The 24,755-nt window shown below is 46.8% G+C and overlaps 2 protein-coding genes across 2 annotated transcripts in view; one reads left to right on the top strand and one right to left on the bottom strand.

Annotated features, from left to right (window-relative positions):
* The first annotated feature begins 3,000 nt into the window (after positions 1–3,000).
* Positions 3,001–24,755, top strand: part of LOC145337639 (ADP-ribose glycohydrolase MACROD1-like) — a 792,171-nt gene continuing 770,416 nt past the window's right edge. Inside the window, exons 1-2 of the mRNA XM_080182454.1 lie at positions 3,001–3,506; positions 9,277–9,378. Coding sequence (XP_080038580.1) covers positions 3,122–3,506; positions 9,277–9,378 — 487 coding nt within the window. The 5' untranslated portion in view covers positions 3,001–3,121. The remainder of the gene's footprint in view (positions 3,507–9,276; positions 9,379–24,755) is intronic.
* rilpl2 (Rab interacting lysosomal protein-like 2) lies at positions 3,516–21,518 on the bottom strand. Its single transcript, XM_080182452.1, has 2 exons — positions 20,721–21,518; positions 3,516–3,718 (listed from the first exon to the last, which is right to left on the bottom strand). Exon 1 carries the CDS (start codon positions 21,325–21,327, stop codon positions 20,752–20,754), a length of 576 nt encoding a protein of 191 aa, XP_080038578.1. The 5' UTR covers positions 21,328–21,518; the 3' UTR covers positions 3,516–3,718; positions 20,721–20,751.

The raw sequence follows: 24,755 nt of genomic DNA, 5'->3' as shown, positions 1-24,755 counted from the left end.
GCTGAAAAATGGCAGATGGAGTTTAATGCAGATAAGTGTGAGGTAGTGCACTTTGGAAGGACAAACCAAGGTAGAACATTCAAGGAAAATGGTAGGACACTGAGGAGTGCAGTAGAACAGAGGGATCTGGGAATATATAATTCCCTAAAAGTGGTGTCGCAGGTAGATAGGGTCGTAAAGAGTGCTTTTGGAACATTGACCTTTAGTGTAAGAGTTGGAATGTTATGGTGAGGTTGTATAAGACATTGGTGAGGCTGAATTTAGAGTGTTGTGCACAGTTTTGGTCACCTAATTACAGGAAGGATATTAATAAACATTGAAAGAGTGCAGAGTAGGTTTGCAAGGCTGCTGCTGGGACTTGAGAAGCTGAGTTACAGAGAGAGATTGAATAGGTTAGGACTTTATTCCCTGGAGCGCAGAAGGATGAGGGGAGATTTGATAGAGGTGTATAAAATTATGATGGGTGTAGATAGAGTGAATGCAAGCAGGCTTTTCCCACTGAGGCTAGGGGAGAAAAAAAAACTAGTGAACATGGTTTAAGGGTGAGGGGGAAAAGTTTAAAGGGAATATTAGCGGGGGACTTCTTCACACAGAGTGGTGGGAGTGTGGAATGAGCTGCAAGATGAAGTGGTAAATGCAGGCTCGCTTTTAACATTTAAGAAGAACTTGGATGTGTTCATGGATGAGAGGGGTGTGGAGGGATATGGTCCAGGTGCAGATCAGTGGGACTAGGCAGCAAAATGTTTCAGCACAGCCAAGAAGGGGCAAAAGGCCTGTTTCTGTGCTGTAGTGTTCTATGGTTCTATGATTGTCCATGCTATTGTCAGGGGGATGAGCTAGGATAAATACATGGGCTATGGAGATAGGGCCTGGGTGGGGTTGTTATTAGTATGGACCAGATGGGCTGAATGGCCTCCTTCTGTGCTGTAGGATTCTATGATTCTATGTTGCTAACAAAACAATAAAAGTTACGTTCCATTGTGCATGGGTTCCATTCTGGAGCCAACTGCTGAATAGAAATATAACTTTCTGGAATCAGAACAATATCTTTTTGTGGGAAAACTCACATCTTCAAGACAATTAAGCTGCATCATTTAAACCAGAGAGATATCAAGTCAAATAGCCTTCAGCGGTGCCTTTTAGTGTAATTGTTATTGAGAGCTCAATTTCTTTTGGAAGCACAAGCAATTGATTTTTCTACACAGCAAGTAATTGTCTGAAATGTGTTACTTTTTACAGGGTGGGTAAAGATTCAATAATAACCTTCACAAGGGGATGATAAATACTTAAGGGCTGGGGGCGAGGTGGTGGAAATTATAGTGTTCAGGGAGAAAGGTCAGTGGAGGCTGGAACAGGCATTAGGGCTGAATGGCCTCTTCTGTGACTGTTAATATATAGAACAATGAACACAGAATTAAGAGACACAACCAAGGTGGCACAGACCAGACCCCACAACCCCTCCCTATCTCTGTAACCTTCTCCAGTCCCTACAGCCCCTCCCTACCTCTGTAACCACCTCCAGTCCCTACAGCCCCTCCTTATCTCTGTAACCCCCTCCAGCCCCCACACCCCCTCTCTATCTGTCACCTCCTCCAGCCCCCACAGCCCTCCCTATCTCTATAGCCTCCTCCAGCCCCTACATCCCCTACACCCCCTCTCTATCTGTCACCTCCTCCAGCCCCCACAGCCCTCCCTATCTCTATAGCCTCCTCCAGCCCCTACACCCCCTCCCTATCTCTGTCACCTCCTCCAGCCCCTACACCCCCTCCCTATCTCTGTCACCTCCTCCAGCCCCTACACCCCTTCTCTATCTCTGTAACCTCCTCCAGCCCCCTCCTTATCTCTGTAACTTCCTCCAGCCCCCTCCTTATCTCTGTAACTTCCTCCAGCCCCCACACCCCCTCCCTATCTCTGTAACCTCCTCCAGCCCCCTACACCCCCTCCCTATCTCTGTAACCTCCTCCAGCCCCCTACACCCCCTCCCTATCTCTGTAACCTCCTCCAGCCCCCTACACCCCCTCCCTATCTCTGTAACCTCCTCCAGCCCCCTACACCCCCTCCCTATCTCTGTAACCTCCTCCAGCCCCTACACCCCCTCCCTATCTCTGTAACCCCCTCCAGTCCCCTACACCCCCTCCCTATCTCTGTAACCTCCTCCAGCCCCCTACACCCCCTCCCTATCTCTGTAACCTCCTCCAGCCCCCTACACCCCCTCCCTATCTCTGTAACCTCCTCCAGCCCCCTACACCCCCTCCCTATCTCTGTAACCCCCTCCAGCCCCCTACACCCCCTCCCTATCTCTGTAACCTCCTCCAGCCCCTACACCCTCTCCCATCTCTCTCATCTCCTTTGGCCCTGACACCCCTTCCCTATCTCTGCAACCTTCACCAGCTCCTACACCTATGATTAAGCCAGTGGCATTGTTTAATAATATTGTGATTAATCCAGTGTCATTGTATAATGATATTATAACTAATCCAGTGACATTGTTTAATATCTCGATTAATCCAGTGAAATTGTTTAATGATATTACGCTTAATCCAGTGACATTGTCTAATATTATGATTAATGCAACTACATTGTTGAACGATATTGTGATTAATCCAGTGGTATTGTTTAATGATATTATGATTAATCCAGTGACATTAAGATAATATCATTAAACAATCTAGTGGCATTGTTTAATGATATTATGGTTATTCCAGTAAAATTGTTTAATGATATTATGGTTAATCCAGTGACATTTTTAAATGATATTATGGTTAATCTAGTGACATTGTTTCATGATATTATGATTAATCCAGTGACATTGTTTAATGATATTGTGATTAATGCAATGATATTGTCTATAGACATTATGGTTGAATGGGGGGTGGGGGGGGGGGCTGAGGGCTGAAATAAACTACAACTCCCAGCAGTCTCCGCGCAGGGATCACTAACCCTCGCTCTCTGATTGGTCCAGCCTTTGGGCAGGCGGGCTAGTACCCCGGAAGTGCTTACTCCGAGTGCCGTGCGTCATCGAGCGGGCCAAAGAAAAATCAAAACATTGCAACGGGCTCGACAGCACCGTCCTGTGCTGTGGTTGCATAAGACAGACACGAGTGTTTCGGTTTGCCGAGCGATGGAGAAAGTGGTCGGCGGGCTGATCCGGGGGAGTTGGGGCGGCGGCAGACGGCCATTAGTGTGGGCACGCGGCGTGCCTTCCAGCACCTTCCGAGACCAACGGTCACCTTGGTCGCCGGCGGCCGGCTCGGCGCCTGCGCACTGGCGACAGTCTGCCGGGCCGGCGCCTGTGCGCTGGCTGCTATCCGGCCCCGCCGTCAGAGCGCCTGCGGACTGGCAGCTAACCGCCGGCTGGGCGCCTGCGCACCGCTTGCTGCTCGGCAGTGCCGGCCCGGCGCCTGCGCGGTGGCTGCTGTCCGCTGGCCTCTCCACCTCCCTGGCCGCCATGAGCTTCAAGGAGTTTAACCCCACTTACCCCACCACCGACTGGAAAGTGGCGAAAAGTAAGTATTTCCCTCGCCCAAACACACCAAATCCACTTGAATTGACACAAAAATGCTGTTTGCCTCTTGCTGAGGGGGGTGTAAAAGTTCCTGCTGTGGTAAACTTTGGTCTGGAAGTGGTGAGGAAAAATGCAGGAATGCCAAATTTCAGAGGGAGGGCACTCAGAGTATAATTGCTTTTAACCCATATCTATACTTTGTTCATATATAACCTGAAAATTAATACAAAAACATATCTGATCATTACAAAGGTAAAATCATACTTACATTTTGTCTGAGCTCTGAACTTATGCCGCCTTAAAGTTTATTTACTAATGTCACAAGATGGCTTACATTAACATTGCAATGAAGTTTCTGTGAAAATCCCCTGGTCACCACACGCCGTTGCCTGTTCAGATTCACTAAGGGGCAATTTAGCCTGGCCAATCCACCTAACCTGCATGCACATCTTTGGATACTAAGGGACAAGTTACCATAGCCAATCCACCTAATCTACACATCTTTGGACATTAAGGGGCAATTTAGCATGGCTAATCCATCTAACCTCACATCTTCGGACACTAAGGGACAATTTAGCATGGCCAATCCACCTAACCTGCAGGTCTCGGGACACTAAGGGACATTTAACATGGCCAATCCATCTAACCTGCACATCTTTGGAGTGTTGGAGGAAATCCTTGCAGCCAAGGGGAGAATGTATAACCTCCGCATAGACAGTTATTCAAGTTGGGAATCGAACCCGGATCCCTGGCGCTGTGAGGTAGTAGTACAGGCAGCGCATAAGGAGATGATTTGAACTGTTGTGGTGTTTGGAAGAGGTGTTAGCCCCATACCCCTATCATCCACTACAACCCTGCAAGCCAGTTCTCTTAAGCAGCTTCGCAGTTGCCCTTCAAAACCTCCAACAATTGGCACTGAGGTACATAAGCAGAGAGATTTGATCGGTGACCAAATGTTTGGTCAAAGGGGCAGGAGTGTCTTCCAGGAAGAGAGTGGCTCAGGGAGAGAATTTCAGAAATTAACATTTAGTTGACACCTGAATGTTGTGGTAGGGCATCGGAAATTAGTGATCTGCAAAAGGTCACAATTATTGGGTTATGATTTGCCATTTGGTTTCACAATAAATTCAACCACCATCTGGCCTCATGCTGAAGCTCTGTGGAATGAATCTCTGAGTCTCTCATCATAAACTTGTATTCATCATCTAAACAGTGGCACAGTGGGTTAGCACTGCTGCCTCGCAGCACCAGGAACCTGGGTTCAATTCTCAGCTTGGGTCACTGCCTGAGCGGAATCTGCATGTTCTCCCCATGTCTGCATGGGTTTCCTCCCACACTCCAAAGATGTGCGGGATAGGTAAATTGACCCTTAGTGTCCAAAGGTGTGCAGGTTAGGTGGATTGGCCATGCTAAATTGCCTCTTAGTGTCCAAAGATGTGCAGATTAGGTGGATTGACCATGATAAATTGCCCTTTACTGTCAGGGTGACTAGCATGGGGTTATGGGGAGGGTTGTGGTTGGTGCAGACTCGATGGGCTGAATGGCCTCCTTCTGCATTGTAGGATTCTACTATTTACTACTCCACAATAAAACATCAGAACCTGACTGGAACTCCTTCACTCAGGAACGTGGGAGCAGACGTAGATCGTCCCAGCCCTTGCACTGCCATTCAATAAAATCATGGCTGATCTCGTTGTGGTCTTGATTCCACTTTCCTGTCTATCATCTCATCATCCTTGACCCCCCCACCTTATATTGGCAAGCCATAACCCTGCTTTGAATAAATACAATGACCCAGCCTCTGTCGCTTTTGGGGAAGAAAGTCTCACATACTAACTACCCTCGAAGAAGAAATCTTATCTCGTTCATGAATCACCCTCGCTCCTAAATCCTCTTCATTTCTCTCATATTTGTATTGTGTCCCCAGTCCTAAACTCCCCCACATAGGGAACTATCTCCTGGTCTCCACCATGTCAAGTCCTCTCTGCACCTTCTCTGTTTCAGTAAGATCACTTCTCATTCATCTAAACTCTGAAGGGTACAGGCAGGGGTACAGAGGGTAAGATAAGTTCAACATTTCAGGAACGAGTTGAGTGAACCTTCTCTGAACTGCTTTTGACTCAATTATATTTTTCAACTATGGAGACCAGACTATACACAGTATTCCAGGGCAGCATGGTGATTAACACTGTTGCCTCACAGCTCCAAGGACCTGGATTTGGTTTTGGCCTTGAGTGACTGTCTGTGTGGAGTCTGCATGTTCTTCTGTGTCTGTGTGGGTTTCCTCCAGGTGCTCTGGTTTCCTCCCGCACTCCGGAGGATGTGTAGGTTAGTTAGATTGGCCATACTAAATTAACCCTTAGTATCCAAAGATGTGTAGGTTAGGTGGCTTGGTCATGATAAATTGCCCCTTAGTGTCCAAAGATTGCAATGTAAGAGGATTAGTCATGCTAATTTGCCCCTCAGTGCCCAGAGATGTGCAGGTTAGGTGGATTGGCCATGCTAAATTGCCCTTAGTATCCAAAGATGTGCAGGTTAGGTGGATTGGTCATTCTAAATTGCCCCTTAATTTCCAAAGGCGGGCAGGTTAGATGGATTGGCCATGCTAAATTTCTCCTTAACATCAAATGATAAAGTTTAAAGTATATTTATTAGTCACAAGTAGGCTTACTCAACACTGCAATGAAGTTACTTTGGAAATCCCCTAATTGCCACACTCAGGCAACTGTTTGGGTACACTGAGGGAGAATTTAACATGGCCAATGCACCCTAACCAGCACATCTTTGGAGTGTGGGGGGAAAGTGGAGCACCCAGAGGAAGCCCACGCAGACACAGGTGGAAGAACGTACAGATTCCACACAGACAGTGACCCGTGCTGGGAATCGAACCTGGGTCTCTGGCACTGTGAGACAGCAGTGCTGACTACTGTAACGCCATGCCGCCTTACGATCATAGAATCCCAACAGTACAGGAAAAGGCCATTCGGCCCATTGAGTCTGAACTGACTACAATCCCACCCAGGCCCTATCCCCATATCCCTACATATTTACCCACCAATCCCTCTAACCTAAGCATCTCAGGACACTAAGGGCAATTTTAGCACGGTCAATCAACCTAACCTGCACGTATTTGGACTGTGGGAGGAAACCGGAGCATCGGGAGGAAACCAGAGCATCTGGAGGAAACCCACGCAGACACGAGGAGAATGTGCAAGCTCCACACAGACAATGACCCAAGCCGAGAATCGAACCCAGGTCCCTCGAGCTGTGAAGCAGCAGTTCTAACCACCGTGCTGCCCGATGATGATGTGCAGGTTAGGTGGATTGGCCATACTGAATTGCCCTTTAGTGTCCAAAGGTGTGCAGGTTAGGTGGATTTGGCTGTGTTAAATTGCCGCTTAGTGGCTCAGGACATGTAGGTTAGGGGGATTAGTGGGGTAAATACTTGGGGTTACAGGGAAAAGGTCTGGATGGGATTTCCCCTTCTTGTCAGGGGGTTTATATGGGGTCACAAGGATAGAGCCTGGGTGGGATTGTTGTTGGTGCAGACTCGATGGACCAAATGGCCTCCTTCTGCACTGTTGGCATTCTCTGACTCACAGGCATTTGGAAGAGACTATCAAGTGAATATTTCAATGAAATTATTACAGTATCAGACTCATTATTGTGTTATATGCCATTTGCCTGGTCCCTATTTGAACTTAAAATTAACTCTTACGTTTGTGGGGAAGGTGGGTTTGCAAACGATTAGGGTGCTCTGACTTGGAGTGTATGGGGGTCGTTGGGCTGATTTTCATTCAGGGATGTGGGCGTCACTGGCTGGGCCAGCATTGATTGCTCTTCCTTACCTGCCCTCCATTTCAGAGAGTATTTGAGAGTCAGCCACACTGCTGTGACGCTGGAGTCACGTAGCATCACCCTAGAATGCTGCAGTGCAGAAAGAGGCCATTCGGCCCATTGACTCTGCAATGACCACACTCCCACCCAGGGCCCTATCCCTGTAACTCCACATATTTACCCCGCTAATCCCTCTAACCTGTCCCATCCTGGGACACTAAGGGGCAATTTAGCATGGCCAAGCTGCCTAATCGCACATCTTTGGGCACTAAGGGACAATTTAGCATGGCCAATCAACCTAAACTGTGCATCTTTGGACACTAAGGGGCAGTTTAGCATAGCCGATCCACCTCACCTGCACATCTTTGGACACTAAGCACAATTTAGCATGGTCAATCCACCTAACCCACACATCTTTGGACACTAAGGGACAATTTAATATGGTCAATCCACCTAACCCACACATCTTTGGAGTGTGGGAGGAAACCGAAGCACCTGGAGGAAACCCATGCAGACATGGGCAGAAGGTGCAGACTCCGCACAGACAGTGACCCAAACTGGGAATCGAACCCGGGTCCCTGGCTCTCTGAGGCAGCAGTGCTAACCACTGTGTTGCCCCAGGTGAGGGCAGCAGATTTCCTTTCTCTAAAGGGGACTAATGAAACAGATGCGTTCTTCCAACAGTCAATAATGGTTTCATGGTCATCAGTAGACTCTTAATTCCTGACTTGGTTCAAAATCACCATCTGCTGTGTCGGGATTCGTACCCAGATCCCCGGAGCAATACCTTCTGCCTGTGGGTTACCAGACCAGTGACAATGCCGCTATGCCACTGTCTCTGCAGAATGTGTCTGTCTGCATGGGATGAGAGCAGGATTACACAAAATTATGATGTTCTTGATATGTGTGACTCTGCCTCAGCATTCAGGAGTATCATAAGTCATTTTCTCCTGGATTAATGATCTGTGAGTTCAACTCCAACACGGCAGCTTGGAGAGGGGAGTTGTGTGAATCTTTAAATTGAATGATTTAGTTCTGGAATAAATTCTTCAATTAAAAGCCAGTATCGTTGATGGTGAGCACAGCGGTAGCACTGCTGCCTCACAGCGCCAGGGACACAGGTTCGATTCCCAGCTTGGATCACTGTCTGTGTGGAGTTTGCACATTCTCCCTGTGTCTGCATGGGTTTCCTCCGGGTGCTCCGGTTTCCTTCACAGTCTGAAAGATGTGCTGGTTAGATGCTAAATTCTCCCTCAGTGTTACCCGAACAGGCACCGGAGTGTGGCAACTAGGGAATTTTCACAGTAACTCCATTGCAGTGTTAATGTAAGCCCACTTATAACAATAATAAATAAACAATTGCATCATCCTGCTGTTTCTGTATAGTTAGGCTCTCTGAATGACCTGCATAGTGAGGCTTCAATGTATCCGCTTACAGACCATAAGGTATCGACCAGAACTATCACGGCGGCACAGCGGATTAGCACTGCTGCCTCTCAGCGCCTGGGATCCACATTTGATTCCTGGCTTGGGTCACTGTCTGCATGGAGTTTGCGCATTCTCCCCATGTCTGTGTGGGTTTCCTCCGCATGCTCTGGTTTCCTCCCACAGTCTGAAAGACATGCTGGTTAGGGTGCATTGACCTGAACAGGCACCGGAGTGTGGCGACTACAGGATAGTCACAGTAACTGCATTGTGGTGTGAATATAAGCCTTACTTGTGACTAATAAATAAACTTGAAATTTTTTAAATCTAGTTCACACATGTCCTTTCGGGAAGTAAGTATGCTGTTGTTGAGCTAACATGCCTGTGCAGAAAGCAGTACCGTAGAGATGGGGAAGACTTGCAATGAGATGTCTATGTTTGGGGAGAGTGGGAAAATCCAAGCCACAAATACAGAGTCCCTTTTGTTTGATTTTTTTTTCCCCTTGAAGAGCACTTGGAGACAATTGATCGTGCAGAAAGACGCAGCTACTACAAAGCTGAAAGGTTCGTCACCCTCGATGAGATCCAAACGTGGAAAGACTTGGCTGAAGGTGAGCTGTGTGTTGTTAGGCTTATGGTGCGGAGATGGCGGCGTTGGACTGGGGTGGACACAATAAAAGGTCTCACAACACCAGGTTAAAGTCCAACAGGTTTATTTGGAAGCATAAGCTTTCGGAGCACTGCTCCTTCATCAAGTGAGTGGAGAGGTCGGTTTCACAAACAAGGCATATATAGACACAGACACAATTGCAAAATAATGGTTGGAATGCGAGTCTTTACAGATAATCAAGTCTTTACAGGTGCAGGTACATTCCAACCATTATCTTGCCATTGTGTCTGTGTATATGCTACATTTGTGAAACATACCTCTCCACTCACCTGACGAAGGAGCAGCGCTCCAAAAGCTCGTGATTCCAAATAAACCTGTTGGACTTTAACCTTGATGTGGAGATGCTGGAATTGGACTGGGGTAGGCACAGTAAGAAGTCTCGGCACACCAGAATAAATCCAACAGGTTTATTTGGAATCACAAACTTTCAGAGCGCTGCTCCTTCATCAGGTGAATGGAGACTTGGGTTCACAAACACGGCATATATAGACACAGGCACAATTGCAAGATAATGGTTGGAATGCGAGTCTTTAAAGGTAATCAAGTCTTTACAGGTACAGACAATGTGAGTGGAGAGAGGGTTAAGCACAGGTTAAAGAAGTATGAATTGTCTCAAGCCAGGACAGTTAGTGAGATTTTACAGGCCCAGGCCAAATGGTGGGGGTTACAGATAGTGTGACACAAACCCAAGATCCCGGTTGAGGCCTCCCTCATGCGTGTGGAACTTGGCTATTAGTTTCTGCTTGGCGGTCCTGCTTCTTGCAATTCCACGACGACGCAGAATTGCCGAACAGAAACTGATAGCCAGGTTCTGCATGCATGAGGGCGGCTTCAACTGGGATCTTGGGTTTGTGTCACACTATCTGTAACCCCCATCATGTGGCCTGGGCTTGCAAAATCCTATTAACTGTCCTGGCTGGAGACAATTCACACTTCTTTAACCTGTGATTAATCCTCTCTCCACTTGCACTGTCAGTACCTGTAAAGTCTCACATTCCAAACATTATCTTGCAATTGTGTCTGTGTCTATATATGCTGTGTTTGTGAAACCCAACTCTCCACTCATCTGATGAAGTAGCAGCGTTCCAAAAGCTCGTGGTTCCAAATAAACTTTAACCTGATGTTGTCAGACTAGCTATACTTAAAAAGAACAAACCGGAAGAAGAAGGTCCATCATTACTCCAAAGAGTGAAATGTTCCTCGTATCCCCTTTCAGCCAGGTGAAGAGGTGAAGGCAGCTGAGGGTCTGTTGGGTGGTGGAGTGGTGGTACAGTTTAACTAAAGATTAAGACGATAATCTCTGGGGTAGGGGAGGGGGTCAGGATATTGAATTTGATGATCAGACATGGTCATCTGGTTGTCTCACAGCTTGGTATGGCTCCTGCTCTGTCCAAGACTGCAAGAAACTACACAGCCCAGTTCCATCACTCAAACCATTCTCCCATCCATTGACTCTGTCTACACTCCCTGCTGCCTCGGCAAAGCAGCCAGTATAATGAAGGACCCCATGCACCCTGAAAATTCTCTTTCACCTTCTTCCGTTGGGAAAAAGGTACAAAAGTCTGAGATTATGTACTAACTGACTCGGTTGGACCAATGAACGGTGCAGGCTTGGAGGGCCGAAGGGCCTGTTTCCTGTGCTGTATTGTTCTTTGTTCTAAGAACTCTTCTTCCCTGCTGCCGTCAGACTTTTGAATGGACCTACCTCGCAATAAGTTGATCTTTCTCTACATCCCAGCTATGATGGTAACACTGCATTCTGCACTCTCCTCTTCCCTCCTCTATGAATGGTATGCTTTGTCTGTATAGCATGCAAGAAACAATACTTTTCACTGTATGCTAACTAATACATGTGATGATAATAAATCAAAATGAATGGCAGAGCAGGCTTGAAGGGCCAAATGGCCTCCTCCTGCTTCTAGTTTTTGTTTCTAAAAGACATTGGAGCAGAATATGAGCAGATTCAGCCCATCATGTCTGCTCTGCCTTTCAATGAGATCATGACTGATCAGATATAATAATCCTCAACTCAACTGTCCTGTCTTATCCCCCAGAATCCTTCATTCCCTTACTGATTAAAAATCTATCTCAGCCTTGAACATACTTAATAACCCAGTGTTACAGCCCTCTACAGTAACAATTTCCACAGAATTCCTTTCTACAAGGACAGTACCAAGAATGTGTGGATGTACCGTGATGATACTGTACAAAGAACAAAGAGAATTCCAGCACAGGAACAGGCCCTTTGGCCCTTCAAGTCTGCACTGACCATGCTGCCCGACTGAACTAAAACCCTTTATCCTTCTGGGTACCAGATCCCTCCATTCCCATCCTATTCATGTATTTGTCCAGATGCCCCCTTAAAAGTCACTGTCGTATCTGCTTCATTACCTCCCCTAGAAGCAACTTCCAGGCACCCACCACCCTCTGTGTAAAAAAAAAAACTTGCCTTGTACATCTCTCGTAAACCTTGCCCCTTGCACCTTGAACCTATGTCCCTTAGTAATTGACTCTTCCACCCTGGGGAAAAGCTTCTGACTATCCATTCTGTCCATGCCTCTCATAATCTTGTAGACTTATATCAGGTTGCCCCTCAACACACACCATTCCAGTGAGAACAAACCAAGTTTCTCCAACTTCTCTTCATAGCTAATGCCTTCTATGCCAGGGCAACATCCTGGTAAATCTTTTCTGTACCCACTCCAAAGCCTCCACATTCTTCTGGTAGTGTGGCAACCAGAATTGAACACTATATTCCAAGTGCTGCCTAACTAAGGTTGTATAAATGTTGCAACATGACTTGCCAATTTTTAATCTTAAACACTGCCTTTAAGAAATGTATTTTTGTCATTTTTTTTGTGAAGGTGCCACTTTGTCTATAACCGGCAGCTCAGATGCTGAGCATGCAGAGGCATAATTGATCCGAATGGTTGGCGTGTTTGTTTTAATCTGAATTAATGCAGCATTGTTCTAGTATTTCCCCCTGGGGTCTTCATGGTAGGGTTTGATTAGGTTGATTGACAGGAAAAATCATGTGACTGTGCAGAACTTGGCCACCTCATTGAATGTTTTTAAGGCAAGGAAAGATAGATTTTTGAACAGTAAAGGAATTAAGGGTTATGCTGACTGGGCAGGTAAGTGGAGCTGAGTCCACGAAAAGATCAGCCATGATCTTATTGAATGGCGGAGCAGGCTCAAGGGGCCAGATGGTCCACTCCTGCTCCTAGTTCTTACGTTTTTACAGAGAAAAACAAGTGGTCAGTTGCTCTTTTCAATCTTTGCCAAGCAGTAGCTCTATCTGTGTGTCTGCACTGTAGAGTTTCTATGATAATTATGAAGAAAATAGAGGATTATAATGACAGATTTAAATGAGGAGGGATCAGAGATGTCAATGTATCAACAAGTGCAGGCCTCTCTTATTTTTGCAAGCTCCATTTTGTTTGCAGCCATCAATACTTCCCTTTCATGGGGACTTCTACTCCTGTCATTGGTTTGATTTCTAACCTTTCACCAAGAGCAGGCTTGGCTGATTGCATTGTTAAGTTAATTGCCTTATTAAAGACAGGTTAATGGCTGCTGGCTGAACCTCCAAAGCAGTATAAATGGACTGGAACAGTTACAGTGGGGAAATTGTATGGAATGTGTATCCCTGCCGCATTGGATGTAGAATAGGAACAGGAGTAGGGAGTAGGCCATTCAGCCCTTCGTGCCCACTCTGCCATTCGGTAAGATGATGGCTAATCTAACTCCACTGTACCTACCTGAGTCCCATATTCCTTATACCCTCTGCCCAATCAAAGTGTGTCTATTTCAGACGGAAACCTAACAATTGAACCAGCCTCTGATCCATTGACTCTGTCTACACTCCTCGCTGCCTCGGGAAAAGCAGCCAGCATAATCAAGGACCCCACGCACCCTGAACATTCTCTCTTCCACCTTCTTCCTTCGCAAAAAAGATAAAAAAACTAAGGTCACACACCAACCCTGCTGCTGTCAGACATTTGAATGGACCTACCTTGCATTAAGTTGACCTTTCTCTACACCCTAGCTGTGACTCTAAAGCACAACATTCTGCACTCTTTCCTTTCCTTTTCTATGAATGGTATGCTTTGTCTGTGTAGCGTGCAAGAAACAGTACTTTTCACTGTATGTTAATACATGTGACAATAATAAATCAAATCAAAACAGCACCCACTGTGGTTTGAGGAAGAGAATTCCAAACCTCCCCGCTCTCTGTGTGTGGAACAGTTTTCTAACACCTTTCCTGAATGGTTTGGCCCTAATTTTCAGATTATGGTCCCTGGTTCTAGAACCTTCAACCAGTTTATCCTGATCCACCCTGTCCTTCCCTATAAATATTTTGTAGACTCCTATCAGATCACCCCTCAGTCTCCTGAATTTGAGAGCATAAAGGTCCTGTTTGCCATATCTCTCACAACTTGACCCCTGAAGTCCAGGTATTGTTCTTAAGTCCAGTTAAGAGACAAGCTGCTGTATTATTTATCCATCATATACTGACATATAGATATCAGCAAGGAGGCTGGGATGGTGGAGCCTAAATACCAGCAAGGACTGGTTGGGCCACATAGCCTGTCTCAGTGCCATATATTCTACACAACCCCACTTACAGTTCCCATCGGTGTCCCTGAAACAGGAATCAATGTGGAGGTGATGGCCTGTGGTATCATCACTGGGCTGTTTATGCAAAAACTCAGCTAATGTTCTGCAGGTTCGAATCCTGCCACGGCAGATGGTGGAATTTCACAATATCAAAGAACACTTCAGTGCAGAAGATGCCCTTTGGCCCATCAAGTCTGTACTGGCACATGAAAGGTCCAGACCTGCCCACCCAATCTGACTTGCCAACACTAGGCCCATAACCTTGACTGACATGCCAAGTACTCATCCAAAAACTTTGTGAGGCAACCCACCTCCACCGCCTCTCCCAGGCAGCGCATTCCAGACCCTCACCATCCTCTGGGTAAAAAGGTTTTTGAATTCAGTAAACAGAAATCTGGAATTAAGAATCTACTGATGACCATAAAACCATTGTGGATTGTCAGAAAAATCCATCTGGTTCACTAATGTCCTTGAGGGAAGGAAATCTGCCGTCCTTGCCCCGGTCTGGCCTACACATGACTCCAGAGTCGCAGCAATGTGGTTGATTCAACTGCCCTCCAAAGGCAACTAGGGATGGGCAATAAATGCTGGCCCAGCCAGTGACACCCATGTCCCATGAATGAATATTAAAACAAAAATCAAATTAGAAGGGAAAATACAGGAAATGCTCAACAGGTTTGGTGGCGAGAGAGACGCAGTTAACCTTTCCATCGATGACCTTTTTGGAAGAACTGAAGAGAGGTGACAGTCTGGAAACAAATCCAGTCACAGAAGGGAGATGTGGGGCAGTGATTGCAGTGGTATTGGATGGTGTGAGGGGTGGTTTGGGGGCAGGTCATGACAGGGCTGTTGGGTACCGAGGGAGCAATCAACCAAGGATTCCAATCTCAGTTATCCGCTGGTGGACCCTGTTGGAAGTCTGCAGTGTGTGGAGGTCTGGTCTGCAGAGGAGTTTGACCTGGCTCTGATGATAAATTCCACGCACCACTCCCACCATGCACAGAAGAAGAGTGGCCCTTTCTTCCAGGTACCAGAGCCATTTCCCAGTGCCCTGCTGCATCCTCGCGAGAGATGCAAGAAAGTTGGACAGAAGTAACTCACCTTCTGACTCTCCCCAAAGCCAGTCCACCATCTACAAGGCACAAGTGAGGAAGGAGTGTGATGGAATACTCCCCACTTGCCTGGATGGGTGCAGCTCCAACAACACTCAAGAAGCTCAACACCATCCAGGACAAAGCAGCCCCGCTCGATTGACACCCCAACCACAGACATTCACTCCCTCCACCTCTGACGCTCAGTAGCAGCAGTGTGTACTATCTACAAGATGCACTGCAGCAATTCACCAAAGACCCTTAGCACCTTCCAAACCCCATGACCACTTCCAACTTGAAGGACAAGGGGCAGCAGATACATGGGGAACACCTACAAGTTCCCTTCCAAGCCACTTGCCATCCTGACTTGGAAATATATCGGCTGTTCCTTCGCAGTTGCTGGGTCAAGATCCTGGAATTCCTCCCCAACAGTATTGTGGGTCAACACACAGCACGTGGACTGCAGCGATTCAAGAAGGCAGCTCACCACCACCCTCTCAAGGGGCAACTAGGGATGGACAGTAAATGCCCTTGTCCAACAAATGAATAAAAAAATGTCGAAAATCTTGAGGGGCACAGATACGATGACCGCCCACAAGTCTTAGAAGAATGAGAAGGGGGGGGGGGGTGGATCTTACAGAAACATATACGATTATAAAGGAAATAGATAAGATGGAAGCAGGGAGATTGTTTCCACTGGTGGGTGAAACTAGAACTAGGGGCATAGCTTCAAAATAAGGTGGATCAGATTTAGGACTGAGTTGTGAATCTGTGGAATTCTCTGCTCAGTGAAGCAGTTGAGGCTACCTCATTGAATGTTTTTAAGGCAAGGATAGATAGATTTTTGAACAGTAACGGAATTAAGGGTTATGGTGAGCGGGCGGGTAAGTGGAGCTGAGTCCACAATAAGATCAGCCATGATCTTATTGAATGGCGGAGCAGGCTCAAGGGACAGATGGCCGACTCTTGCTCTGAGTTCTTATGTTTTTTCCCAGGGAAGGGGAATTGAAAACTGGAGAGCATAGGTTTAAGGTGAGAGGGGGAAAGATTTAAAAAGGGACCAGAGGGCAACTTCTTTATGCAGAGGGTGGTGTGTCTATGGAATGAGCTGCCAGGGAAAGTGGTTCAGGCAGGTGTGATAGCAACATTTAAAAAGCATTTAGATAAGGACATGGATGGGAAAGGATTTGAGGGATATGGGCTCAACGTGGGCAATTGGGACTAGGTGAGAGGGGCGGCGTGGATCGGTTGGGCCAAAGGGCTTGTTTCCGTGTTGTGTTGCTCCATGATTGTAATAAAAGTTTAATTGTTATCAGTAGGTTTCGCAATTCAGAGCCCATCTAAGTAAAGTTTAAAGTTTATTTATTAGTCACAAGTAGGCTTACATTAACACTACAGTGAAGTTATTGTGAAATTCCTCTAGTCGCCACACTCTGACGCCTGTTCGGGTGCACTGAAGGAGAATTTACTGTGGCCAATCCACCCTAACCTGCACGTCTTTTGGACTGTGGGAGGAAACTGGAGTCCCTGGAGGAAGCACACACAGGCACGGGCCCACGGGGGGGAAATGTGCAGACTCCACACAGACAGTGACCTAAGCTGGGAATTAAACCCAGGTCCCTGGCACTGTGAGGCAGCAGTGCTCACCACTATGCCACCGTGCTGTGAGGCAGCAGTGCTAACTCACTGTGCCTCCCTTTGTACTTTGATGTTAGTCAAGGAATAAATTGTTACAAAATGCATGCGTTTGGGGAAGAAATGTGCGTAAATATGATTAAATGCTTGCAAAACATCAACTTACTTAGATCTGACAGCTCAGTTGTAAATGGGTCCTGATTCCCTCAAATACATGTTATCGGCTCAACTGGGGACGACTGAATAACAAATGTATTTAATAATCTCTGCCAAGGGTAGTATAAATATTTTACACCGATATACTTACAAGAGCTTGAAAGCTGCCAAACCCAGTAACTGATAAAATTCATATATTCATCAGAAAACAACCTGGCCCCTCAGTACACACAACGTAGTGTGCTTTACATCATCCACCCATTAGCCTGAGGCACTTTGTAAAGGTTGTATTTTCCACCACAGGCGGGAATGTGATGAAAGGAGACATTAGATGCCATTGGAAAATGAAATATCAGAGCCTGACACACATTCAGTGCCATAGGTTAGTCACACCTCATGGCTGATATTGATTTGGAGTTGTTCCAGTTTCTCATCGTGACGCGGAGTCACCCCAAGCAGCTGTACGTCGGCCCATTCCCAGGAAATGATTTTCCCTCTTGCCCTCATTTACTGTTTCAACCAAGGCTCAGTTGGTGGCAGCCTCGACCCAGTGAGGCTGTGAAAGGTCCTGTGGCGCAATTTCAGAGGAGAACATTGGTTGGGGAGGATTCCTCCGGTGTCCAGTCCGATCTTTATTCCTCGATTAATAACAAACTACAAAGGGTGGCACAGTGGTTAGAACTGCTGCCACACAGCGCCAGGGACCCGGGTTTGATTCCTGGCTCAGGTCACTGTCTGTGTGTAGTTTGCACATTCTTCCCGTGTCTGTGTGGGTTTCCTTCGGGTGCCCTGGATTCCTCCCACAGTCCGAAAGATCTGCTGGTTAGTTGGATTGGCTGTGCTAAATTTCCTCTTAGTATCCAAAGATGCGTTGGTTAGGTGGATTGGCCATGCTAAATTGCCCCTTAGTGTCCAAAGATGATAGCCATGATGTGGAGATGCCAGCGTTAAACTGGGGAGGGCACAGTAAGAAGTCTCAAAACACCAGGTTAAAATCCAACAGGTTTATTTGGTAGCATGAGCTTTCGGAGCACCACTCCTTCACCATCTGTATCCAAAGATGTGTAGGTTCTGGGTCCCTGGTGCTGTGAGGCAGCAGTGCTAACCCACTGTGCCACCGTGCCGCTCCCCACTGTAGGGATTCTATGAACACTTATTCCCTGACCAACATTCCATGAGCCAGTTATCCGGATCATTATCACGTGGCTGTTTTGTTGGTAAATTTGTTGTGTGTGAACTGACCATCCCATTGAGCCTTCAAAAAGTACTTCATTGTAAATCACTTTGGCCAATCCTTTAACTCCTGGCTTCACACCAGCGACAGTACAACTGCCGTTGGCATTACAATAATGTTTGAAAACTCTTGGGGTGGTTTGAGCTTTCAGACTTACGTTGCACATTCACTGGTAGCCTGCTTCTCCCCATAAGGGCAGGGAGCTGTCTCAGACTGCTACTTGTAATAAACCCAGCTAAGTCTGATCGTACCATTCTGAGAGATTGGTTAATTTTAAGCCCTACTTTCTTAACATAAACATAGGTTCCCTACAGTGCAGAAGCAGGCCATTCAGCCCATCAAGTTGTACCAACAACAGTCCCATCCAGGGCCCTATCCCTGCTTCGTTACCCCGCTAATCCCTCTAACCTGTCACATATTTGGACACTAAGTGGCAATTTAGCATGGCCAGTCCACCTAACCTGCACATCTTTGGACATGAAGGGGCAATTTATCATGGCCAATGCAACTAACCCACACACTGGGAGGAAACCGGAGCACTCGGAGGAAACCCACGCACACATGGAGAAGAACGTGCAGACTCCACACAGATAGTGACCCAAGCCGGGGATTGAACCCAAGTCCCTGGTGCTGTGAGGCAGCAGTGCTAATCTGCTGTGCCACCGTGCCAGGGAATTCCCCTTCCCTGGGATATTGTGAATTTTTTTTAATGCAAACTTGTGTGGAGAATAGAATAATAGAATCCTACAGTGCACTCTATCATATAAGTTTCAATAAGATGCTTCCTCATCCTTCTAAACTCCAATGAGTACAGACCCAGAATCCTCATCTGTTCCTCATAGGGCAGCGAGGAATCAACCTTTAACTTCAACTGCACCTTCCAAACATGTGACCTCCACCACCCAGGAGGACAAGGCGGGGAGGGCAGCAGACACATGGGGAACACCACCAGCTGTAAGCTCTCCCTCTGAGCCACTGGCCACCCTGACTTGGGGACGTATCAGCCGTTCCTTCCCTACCGTTGTGGTCAAAGTGCTGGAACTCCCTCCCTAACAGCACTGTGGTTGTACCTATACCACACTGGGTCTGCAACGGGTTCAAGAAGGCAGCTCACCCCACCGCCTTCTCAAGGGGGCAATTTGGGATGGGCAATAAATGCTGGGACCAGTTGGCGAAGCGCACATCAAGAAGCCTCACAACACCAGGTTAAAGTCCAACAGGTTTATTTGGTAGCACAAGCCACAAGCTTTTGGAGCGCTGCTCCTTCATCAGATGAGTGGGAGTCCTGTTCACCAACAAGGCATATAAAGACACAAACTCAATTTTCAAAATAATGGTTGGAATGTAATCAAGTCTTAAAGATGCAGACAGTCTGAGTGGAGAGGGGGTTAAGCACAGGTTAAAGAGACTTGGTTACCTGTAAAGACTTGCATTCCAACCATTACTTTGTAAATTGAGTTTGTGTCTATATATGCCCTGTTTGTGAACAGAACTCCCACTCACTTGATGAGGGAGCAGTGCTCCGAAAGCTTGTGCTACCAAATAAACCTGTTGGACTTTAACCTGGTGTATTGAGACTTCTTATTGTGCTCACCCCAGTCCAACGCCGGCATCTCCACATCATGGAAGCCCACACCATGCTTCGATAAAGTAAGAAACAAGCAAGCATTGCTGTGAGTCTGGAGTTGCATATTGGCCAGAGCAGGTTTAAGAACAACAGATTTCCCTCCTTAGAGGAGCCAGATAGGTCTTTCTGACCATCCATCAGTGCCCTGAGCGCCATTACTGATACTTGTTTTTTGTACTGGATTTATTACATTTCCCAACTTTTGTGATAGGTCTTGACCTCAAGTCTCTGAATTAGTAGTCCAGTAACATTAACATCGATGCTAACCACCCCCCCCAACAACCCCATTCATTAATAAAGACGGCTACTTAGGAATGAAATCTAGTTTCTTTTTCCAGTCATAGGGTGGGATTTTCTGACCGCGCTCGCCCCAAAACCGGAAAACCCTGCCCCGCAGTCAAGTAAAGTTTGTTTATAAAGTGTCACGATTAGGCTTACATTAACACTGCAATGAAGTTACTGTGAAAAATCCCCTAGTTGCCATACTCTGGTGCCTGTTACACAAAGGGAGAATTTAGCACCTAACCAGCATGTCTTTCAGAACGTGGGAGGAAACCGGAACATCCGAGGTCAATGAACCTTGGTGTGATCTAATCCCCGCCCTCCTGTTATAATCCCCACGGCGGGTGGGACTGGAAAACTCCTCCGCTGAATTGTAGAATCCCTACGGCGCAGAAGGAGGCCATTTGGCCCAACGAGACTGCATCGGTTCTCCAAATCTTACCCAGCCTATTATTATTCCTGCTCAAAAAAAACCAAACACAGCTCGTTACTTTACATGCTAGCAAAAAATATCAATTCTTTTTTGGCTTATGTAGAAAAATAGTGGCTGAAAAATTCCCGCGGACAACATGCTATACAATTATTCCAGAGTCACTTTCATTCCGTTTTGACCAAAGGTGAGTAAATGCTCTCAAAACCTTTTTTTGAAGATCTGTCTTTCCCAGGAGCTCAAGGATTTTTCCTGAGCTTGAGAGAAAACAGTTTTTTAGCCGTGGCCTGTTGCCGCTCATGGTTTGCGCTTGACGCCGCCTTCTCCAGGTTCAGGGGTCCTTTTGTGGACATCAACCCACTTTTGTAACACTCCAGCTCTTCCTGTGCCACCAGCAACTGGGCCTTGAGTTTGTTGCGTTCTTGCAACACCTCCTTCAGCTCCTGGAGCGTGAAACGTGGTCGCTCTGGGTCGTTAATGTCGACCACCATTTTGTCCGGCCCCACCGCCTGCTGCTCCCGCGAGTCGCCCCTGGCCTCCTGCAGCTCCCTCTGAAGTCTCTCTGTTTCTGTCCTCAGGTTGTCCCGTTCGATCTTCAGCGTTTCCATGCTGAGGTTCTGCTTGTCCACCAAGGACTCGAATATCTCCAGGACCCTGATGATCTTATACTGCAGCTCGGCCACCGTGTGGCTGTCCTCTGAGCTGCTGAGTTTGAACAAGTCACGGCCGATGATGTAGGACATGTCGTAGACATCTTCGGCCGTGAGCTCGAAGGGATCTTTCTCAAATGCTGACGTAGGGTTCGCCTCCTCCATTGGCTTTCCTTCCAGCGCCTCCTCGTTCTCCGGCCAGACTAGAAGTGGAAATAAAACCCTGAGATGGAGAGCTGCTGTGTTACAAGCAGCTTGCTTCAGGAGAAATTCAGGTCCACAAATTTCCAACAGTGCACTGTTAAGGCTGGTGTCTGTTAGGTGACTTGCTTCAGGCAACAGAACAACCGTTTACTACTTCCTCTCTCTGTGCTGAGGTTTCACATGACAGGAAGTAGGAGGGTTCCTCGATGGGAAGTCTTTTGAAACCACTGTTTGACAATCCCCAGTTGCTTAGCAACGTCCACAGGGAAGCAGGATTTTTGCTTCTCTTGTGCAGTTTCCAAAATAGCTTTTCTGCTTTTGCAATAGGCAGCTTGAGGTGGCATATTTCAGCTCCTTCTTTCAAAGTTTATCTGAGCTTCACAATCACAGAAACATAGATTTTGGGAGCAAAATCATCAAAACCACACAGTGCAGAAGGAAGCCATTCAGCCTATCGAGTCTGCACTGACCACAACCCCACCCAGGCCCTATCTCCATAACCCCACATATTTACCCTGCTAATCCCTCTGATGCCAAGGGGCAATTTAGCATGGCCAATCCACCTAACGTGCACATCTTTGGACATAAGGGGTAATTTAGCATGGCCAATACACCTAACCTGCACATCTTTGAACACCGAGGGGCAATTTAGTATGGCCAATCCACCTAACCTGCACATCTTCAGACACTAAGGGTAATTTAGCATGCCCAATCCACCTAACCCACACATCTTTGGACATTAAGGGGCAGTTTAGCATGGCCAATCTACCTAACCTGCACATCTTTGGACATTAAGGGGCAATTTAGCATGGCCAATCCATCTAATCTGCAGAGATTAGGCCATGCTAAATTTCCCCTTAGTGTCCAAAGATGTGCAGGTTAGGTGGATTGGCCATGCTAAATTGCCTGTTTGTATCCAGAGATGTGTGGGTTAGGGTGATTAGCAGGCTAAATACGTCAGGTTACAGGATAAAGCTCTGTTGAAGAGTCGGTGCAGACTCGATGGGCCAAATGGCCTTTTGCACTGTAAGGATACAGATCCTCTATAGGGATTCTATACCCTGGGGCAAGGAGAAAGGCATATGGCAGAATGGGGATGAGAAAAATATCAGCCATAATTGAATGACGGAGCATTCTCGATGGGCCAAGTGGCCTAATTCTGTTCTATGTCTTATGGTCTTACAAGCTGGGGATTGAACCACTGTGCCACCCTGATGTGCTGGTTAGGTGGATTGGCTGTGCTGAATTTGCCCTCAGTGTACCTGAACAGGCGCCAGAGTGTGATGACTGGGGGATTTTCACAATAACTTCAGTGGCACCCGGGAAAGGTAAAGTCGCCATACTCCCAGATGACCGTAGGCTCCTCCCTCCCTCAGAGAGGGAGAGCTGACTCGTGGCGATTTAACCTGAGGATCAGTGGACCTCCAGCAAGGGGCAAGATTGAGAAGGGGAGTCCTTCATGAATAACCTCAGCTGGTGTGGGAATTGAGCCTGCGTTTTTAGCATTGCTCTGCAGCACGAACCGGCTGTCCAGCCAATTGAGCTAAACCAAGTTCTTAGTATGCTGCACACAAGTCTTCTCCCTGATTCATCTCACCCTACCATCAGACTGCCCTATTCCAATCTCGATTCCTCTTAACTGCATCTATGCTAGTCATTTCGACCACTCCTTGTGGTAGTGAGTTCCACATTTGCAAGTTACACTGGAATGCAGAAGTCTCTCCTGAATTCGCAGTTGAATTTCTAAGTGATTATTATCTATTTCTGACCCTGAGTTCTGGTTTCCCCCACAAGTAGAAACATCTTCTGTGGGGTTACTGAGCATTTATCACTGCTGGGAAGCTCCTAGACTTTGGCCTCCACCATAGTCCATTGATCTGATGAGACCAGGCCCTGCTGTACCTTATTTTGGAGCCTAATCCCAGTTTGATTATTGGGCTCACAATGCATGGGTAAACTGGAATTTTACCCTGTGTGTAGCTTTGATCCACAGGCAGCGAGGGAGGATCTGGGTTGCATGGTGGTTAGCACAGCTGGCTCACAGTGCCAGGACCTGGGTTCGATTCAGGCCTCGGGTCTACGTCTGAGTGGAGTTTGCTAGTTCTCCCCATTTCTGTGTGGATTTCCTCTGGGTGTTCCGGTTTCCTCCCACGTCCAAAGATGTGTAACTTAGGTGGATTGGCCATACTAAATTGCTCCTTAATGTTCAAAGATGTGTAGGTTAGGTGGATTGGCTATGCTAAATTGCCCCTGAGTGTGCAGAGATGTGCAGGTTATGTCGATCGGCCATGCTAAATTGTCCCTTAGTGTGCAAAGATGTGCAGGTTATGTGGATTGGCCATGTTAAATTGCCCCTTAGTGTCCAATGATGTGCAGGTTTGGTGGATTAGCCATGCTAAATTGTTCCTTAATGTCCAAAAGATGTGTTGGTTAAGAGGATTGGCCATGCTAAATTGTCCTTTAGTACCCAAAGATGTGCTGGTTAGGTAGATTGGCTGTGGTAAATTGCCCCTTAGTGTCCAACGATGCACAGGTTAGGTGGATTAGCCATGCTAAATTGCCCTTTAGTATCCAAAGATGTGTAGGTTAGGTGGATTGGCCATGCTAGATTGCCCCTTAGTGTCCAACAATGTGCAGGTTTGATGAATTAGGCATTCCAAATTGCCCCTTAGTGTCCAAAATGCAAAGGTTAGGTGGATTAGGCATGCCAAATTGCCACTTGGTGTCCAAAGATGTATGGGTTAGGTTGATTGGCCATGCTAGATTGTCCCTTAGTGTCCAAAGGTGTACGGGTTAGGTGGACTAGCAATGCTAAATCCTCCTTAGTGTCAGGAGGTTAGTAGGGTAAGTAAATAGGATTACAGACCTGTGTAGGATTGTGGTCGGTGTAGACTTGGTGGGCCGAATGGCCTCCTTCTGTACTGTAGGGATTCTATGATTTGCTCCCCTCCCCTTGGTGCAGTCCCACATTCCAGTTTCACTGAATTCATTTTGACAGTTGTCCTGTGGTGGGATCTGATGTTGCAATCCATTAGTTTTCGCTGAGCTAACAGATCTCCCTCCTTTTCACCCCTCGCTGTCCTATTAACGCTGTACCTCCAGAACCAGCACTACCTCCCTCACTGAGTGGGTCAATTCATTCAAACACAGGATAGAATAGAAATTAATAATGGCATTTATAATGTTTTATGCATGTACTCAACAAGGTAATGAGGGATCACATCTGAGGAAACAGAGCATTTCATTCCATTGCTTTTGTTGAACCTTACAAGTATCATTCATGTGTGAAGTGGCTGTTAAAAATCATCTCAACACTTCACACTGATCAGTATGGTATACTCATCAGTGCTGTCAAGAAGCAGAGGTGTACTGCTGAGAGAATGCGCTGT

Source organism: Carcharhinus amblyrhynchos, unplaced genomic scaffold (genome assembly GCF_965287045.1).
Source record: "Carcharhinus amblyrhynchos unplaced genomic scaffold, sCarAmb.v2.hapA scaffold_54, whole genome shotgun sequence".
NCBI classification, from domain to species: Eukaryota; Metazoa; Chordata; class Chondrichthyes; order Carcharhiniformes; family Carcharhinidae; genus Carcharhinus; species Carcharhinus amblyrhynchos.
Note: the sequence above shows the minus strand (reverse complement) of the source record. Positions and strands in the feature narration are given on the sequence as shown.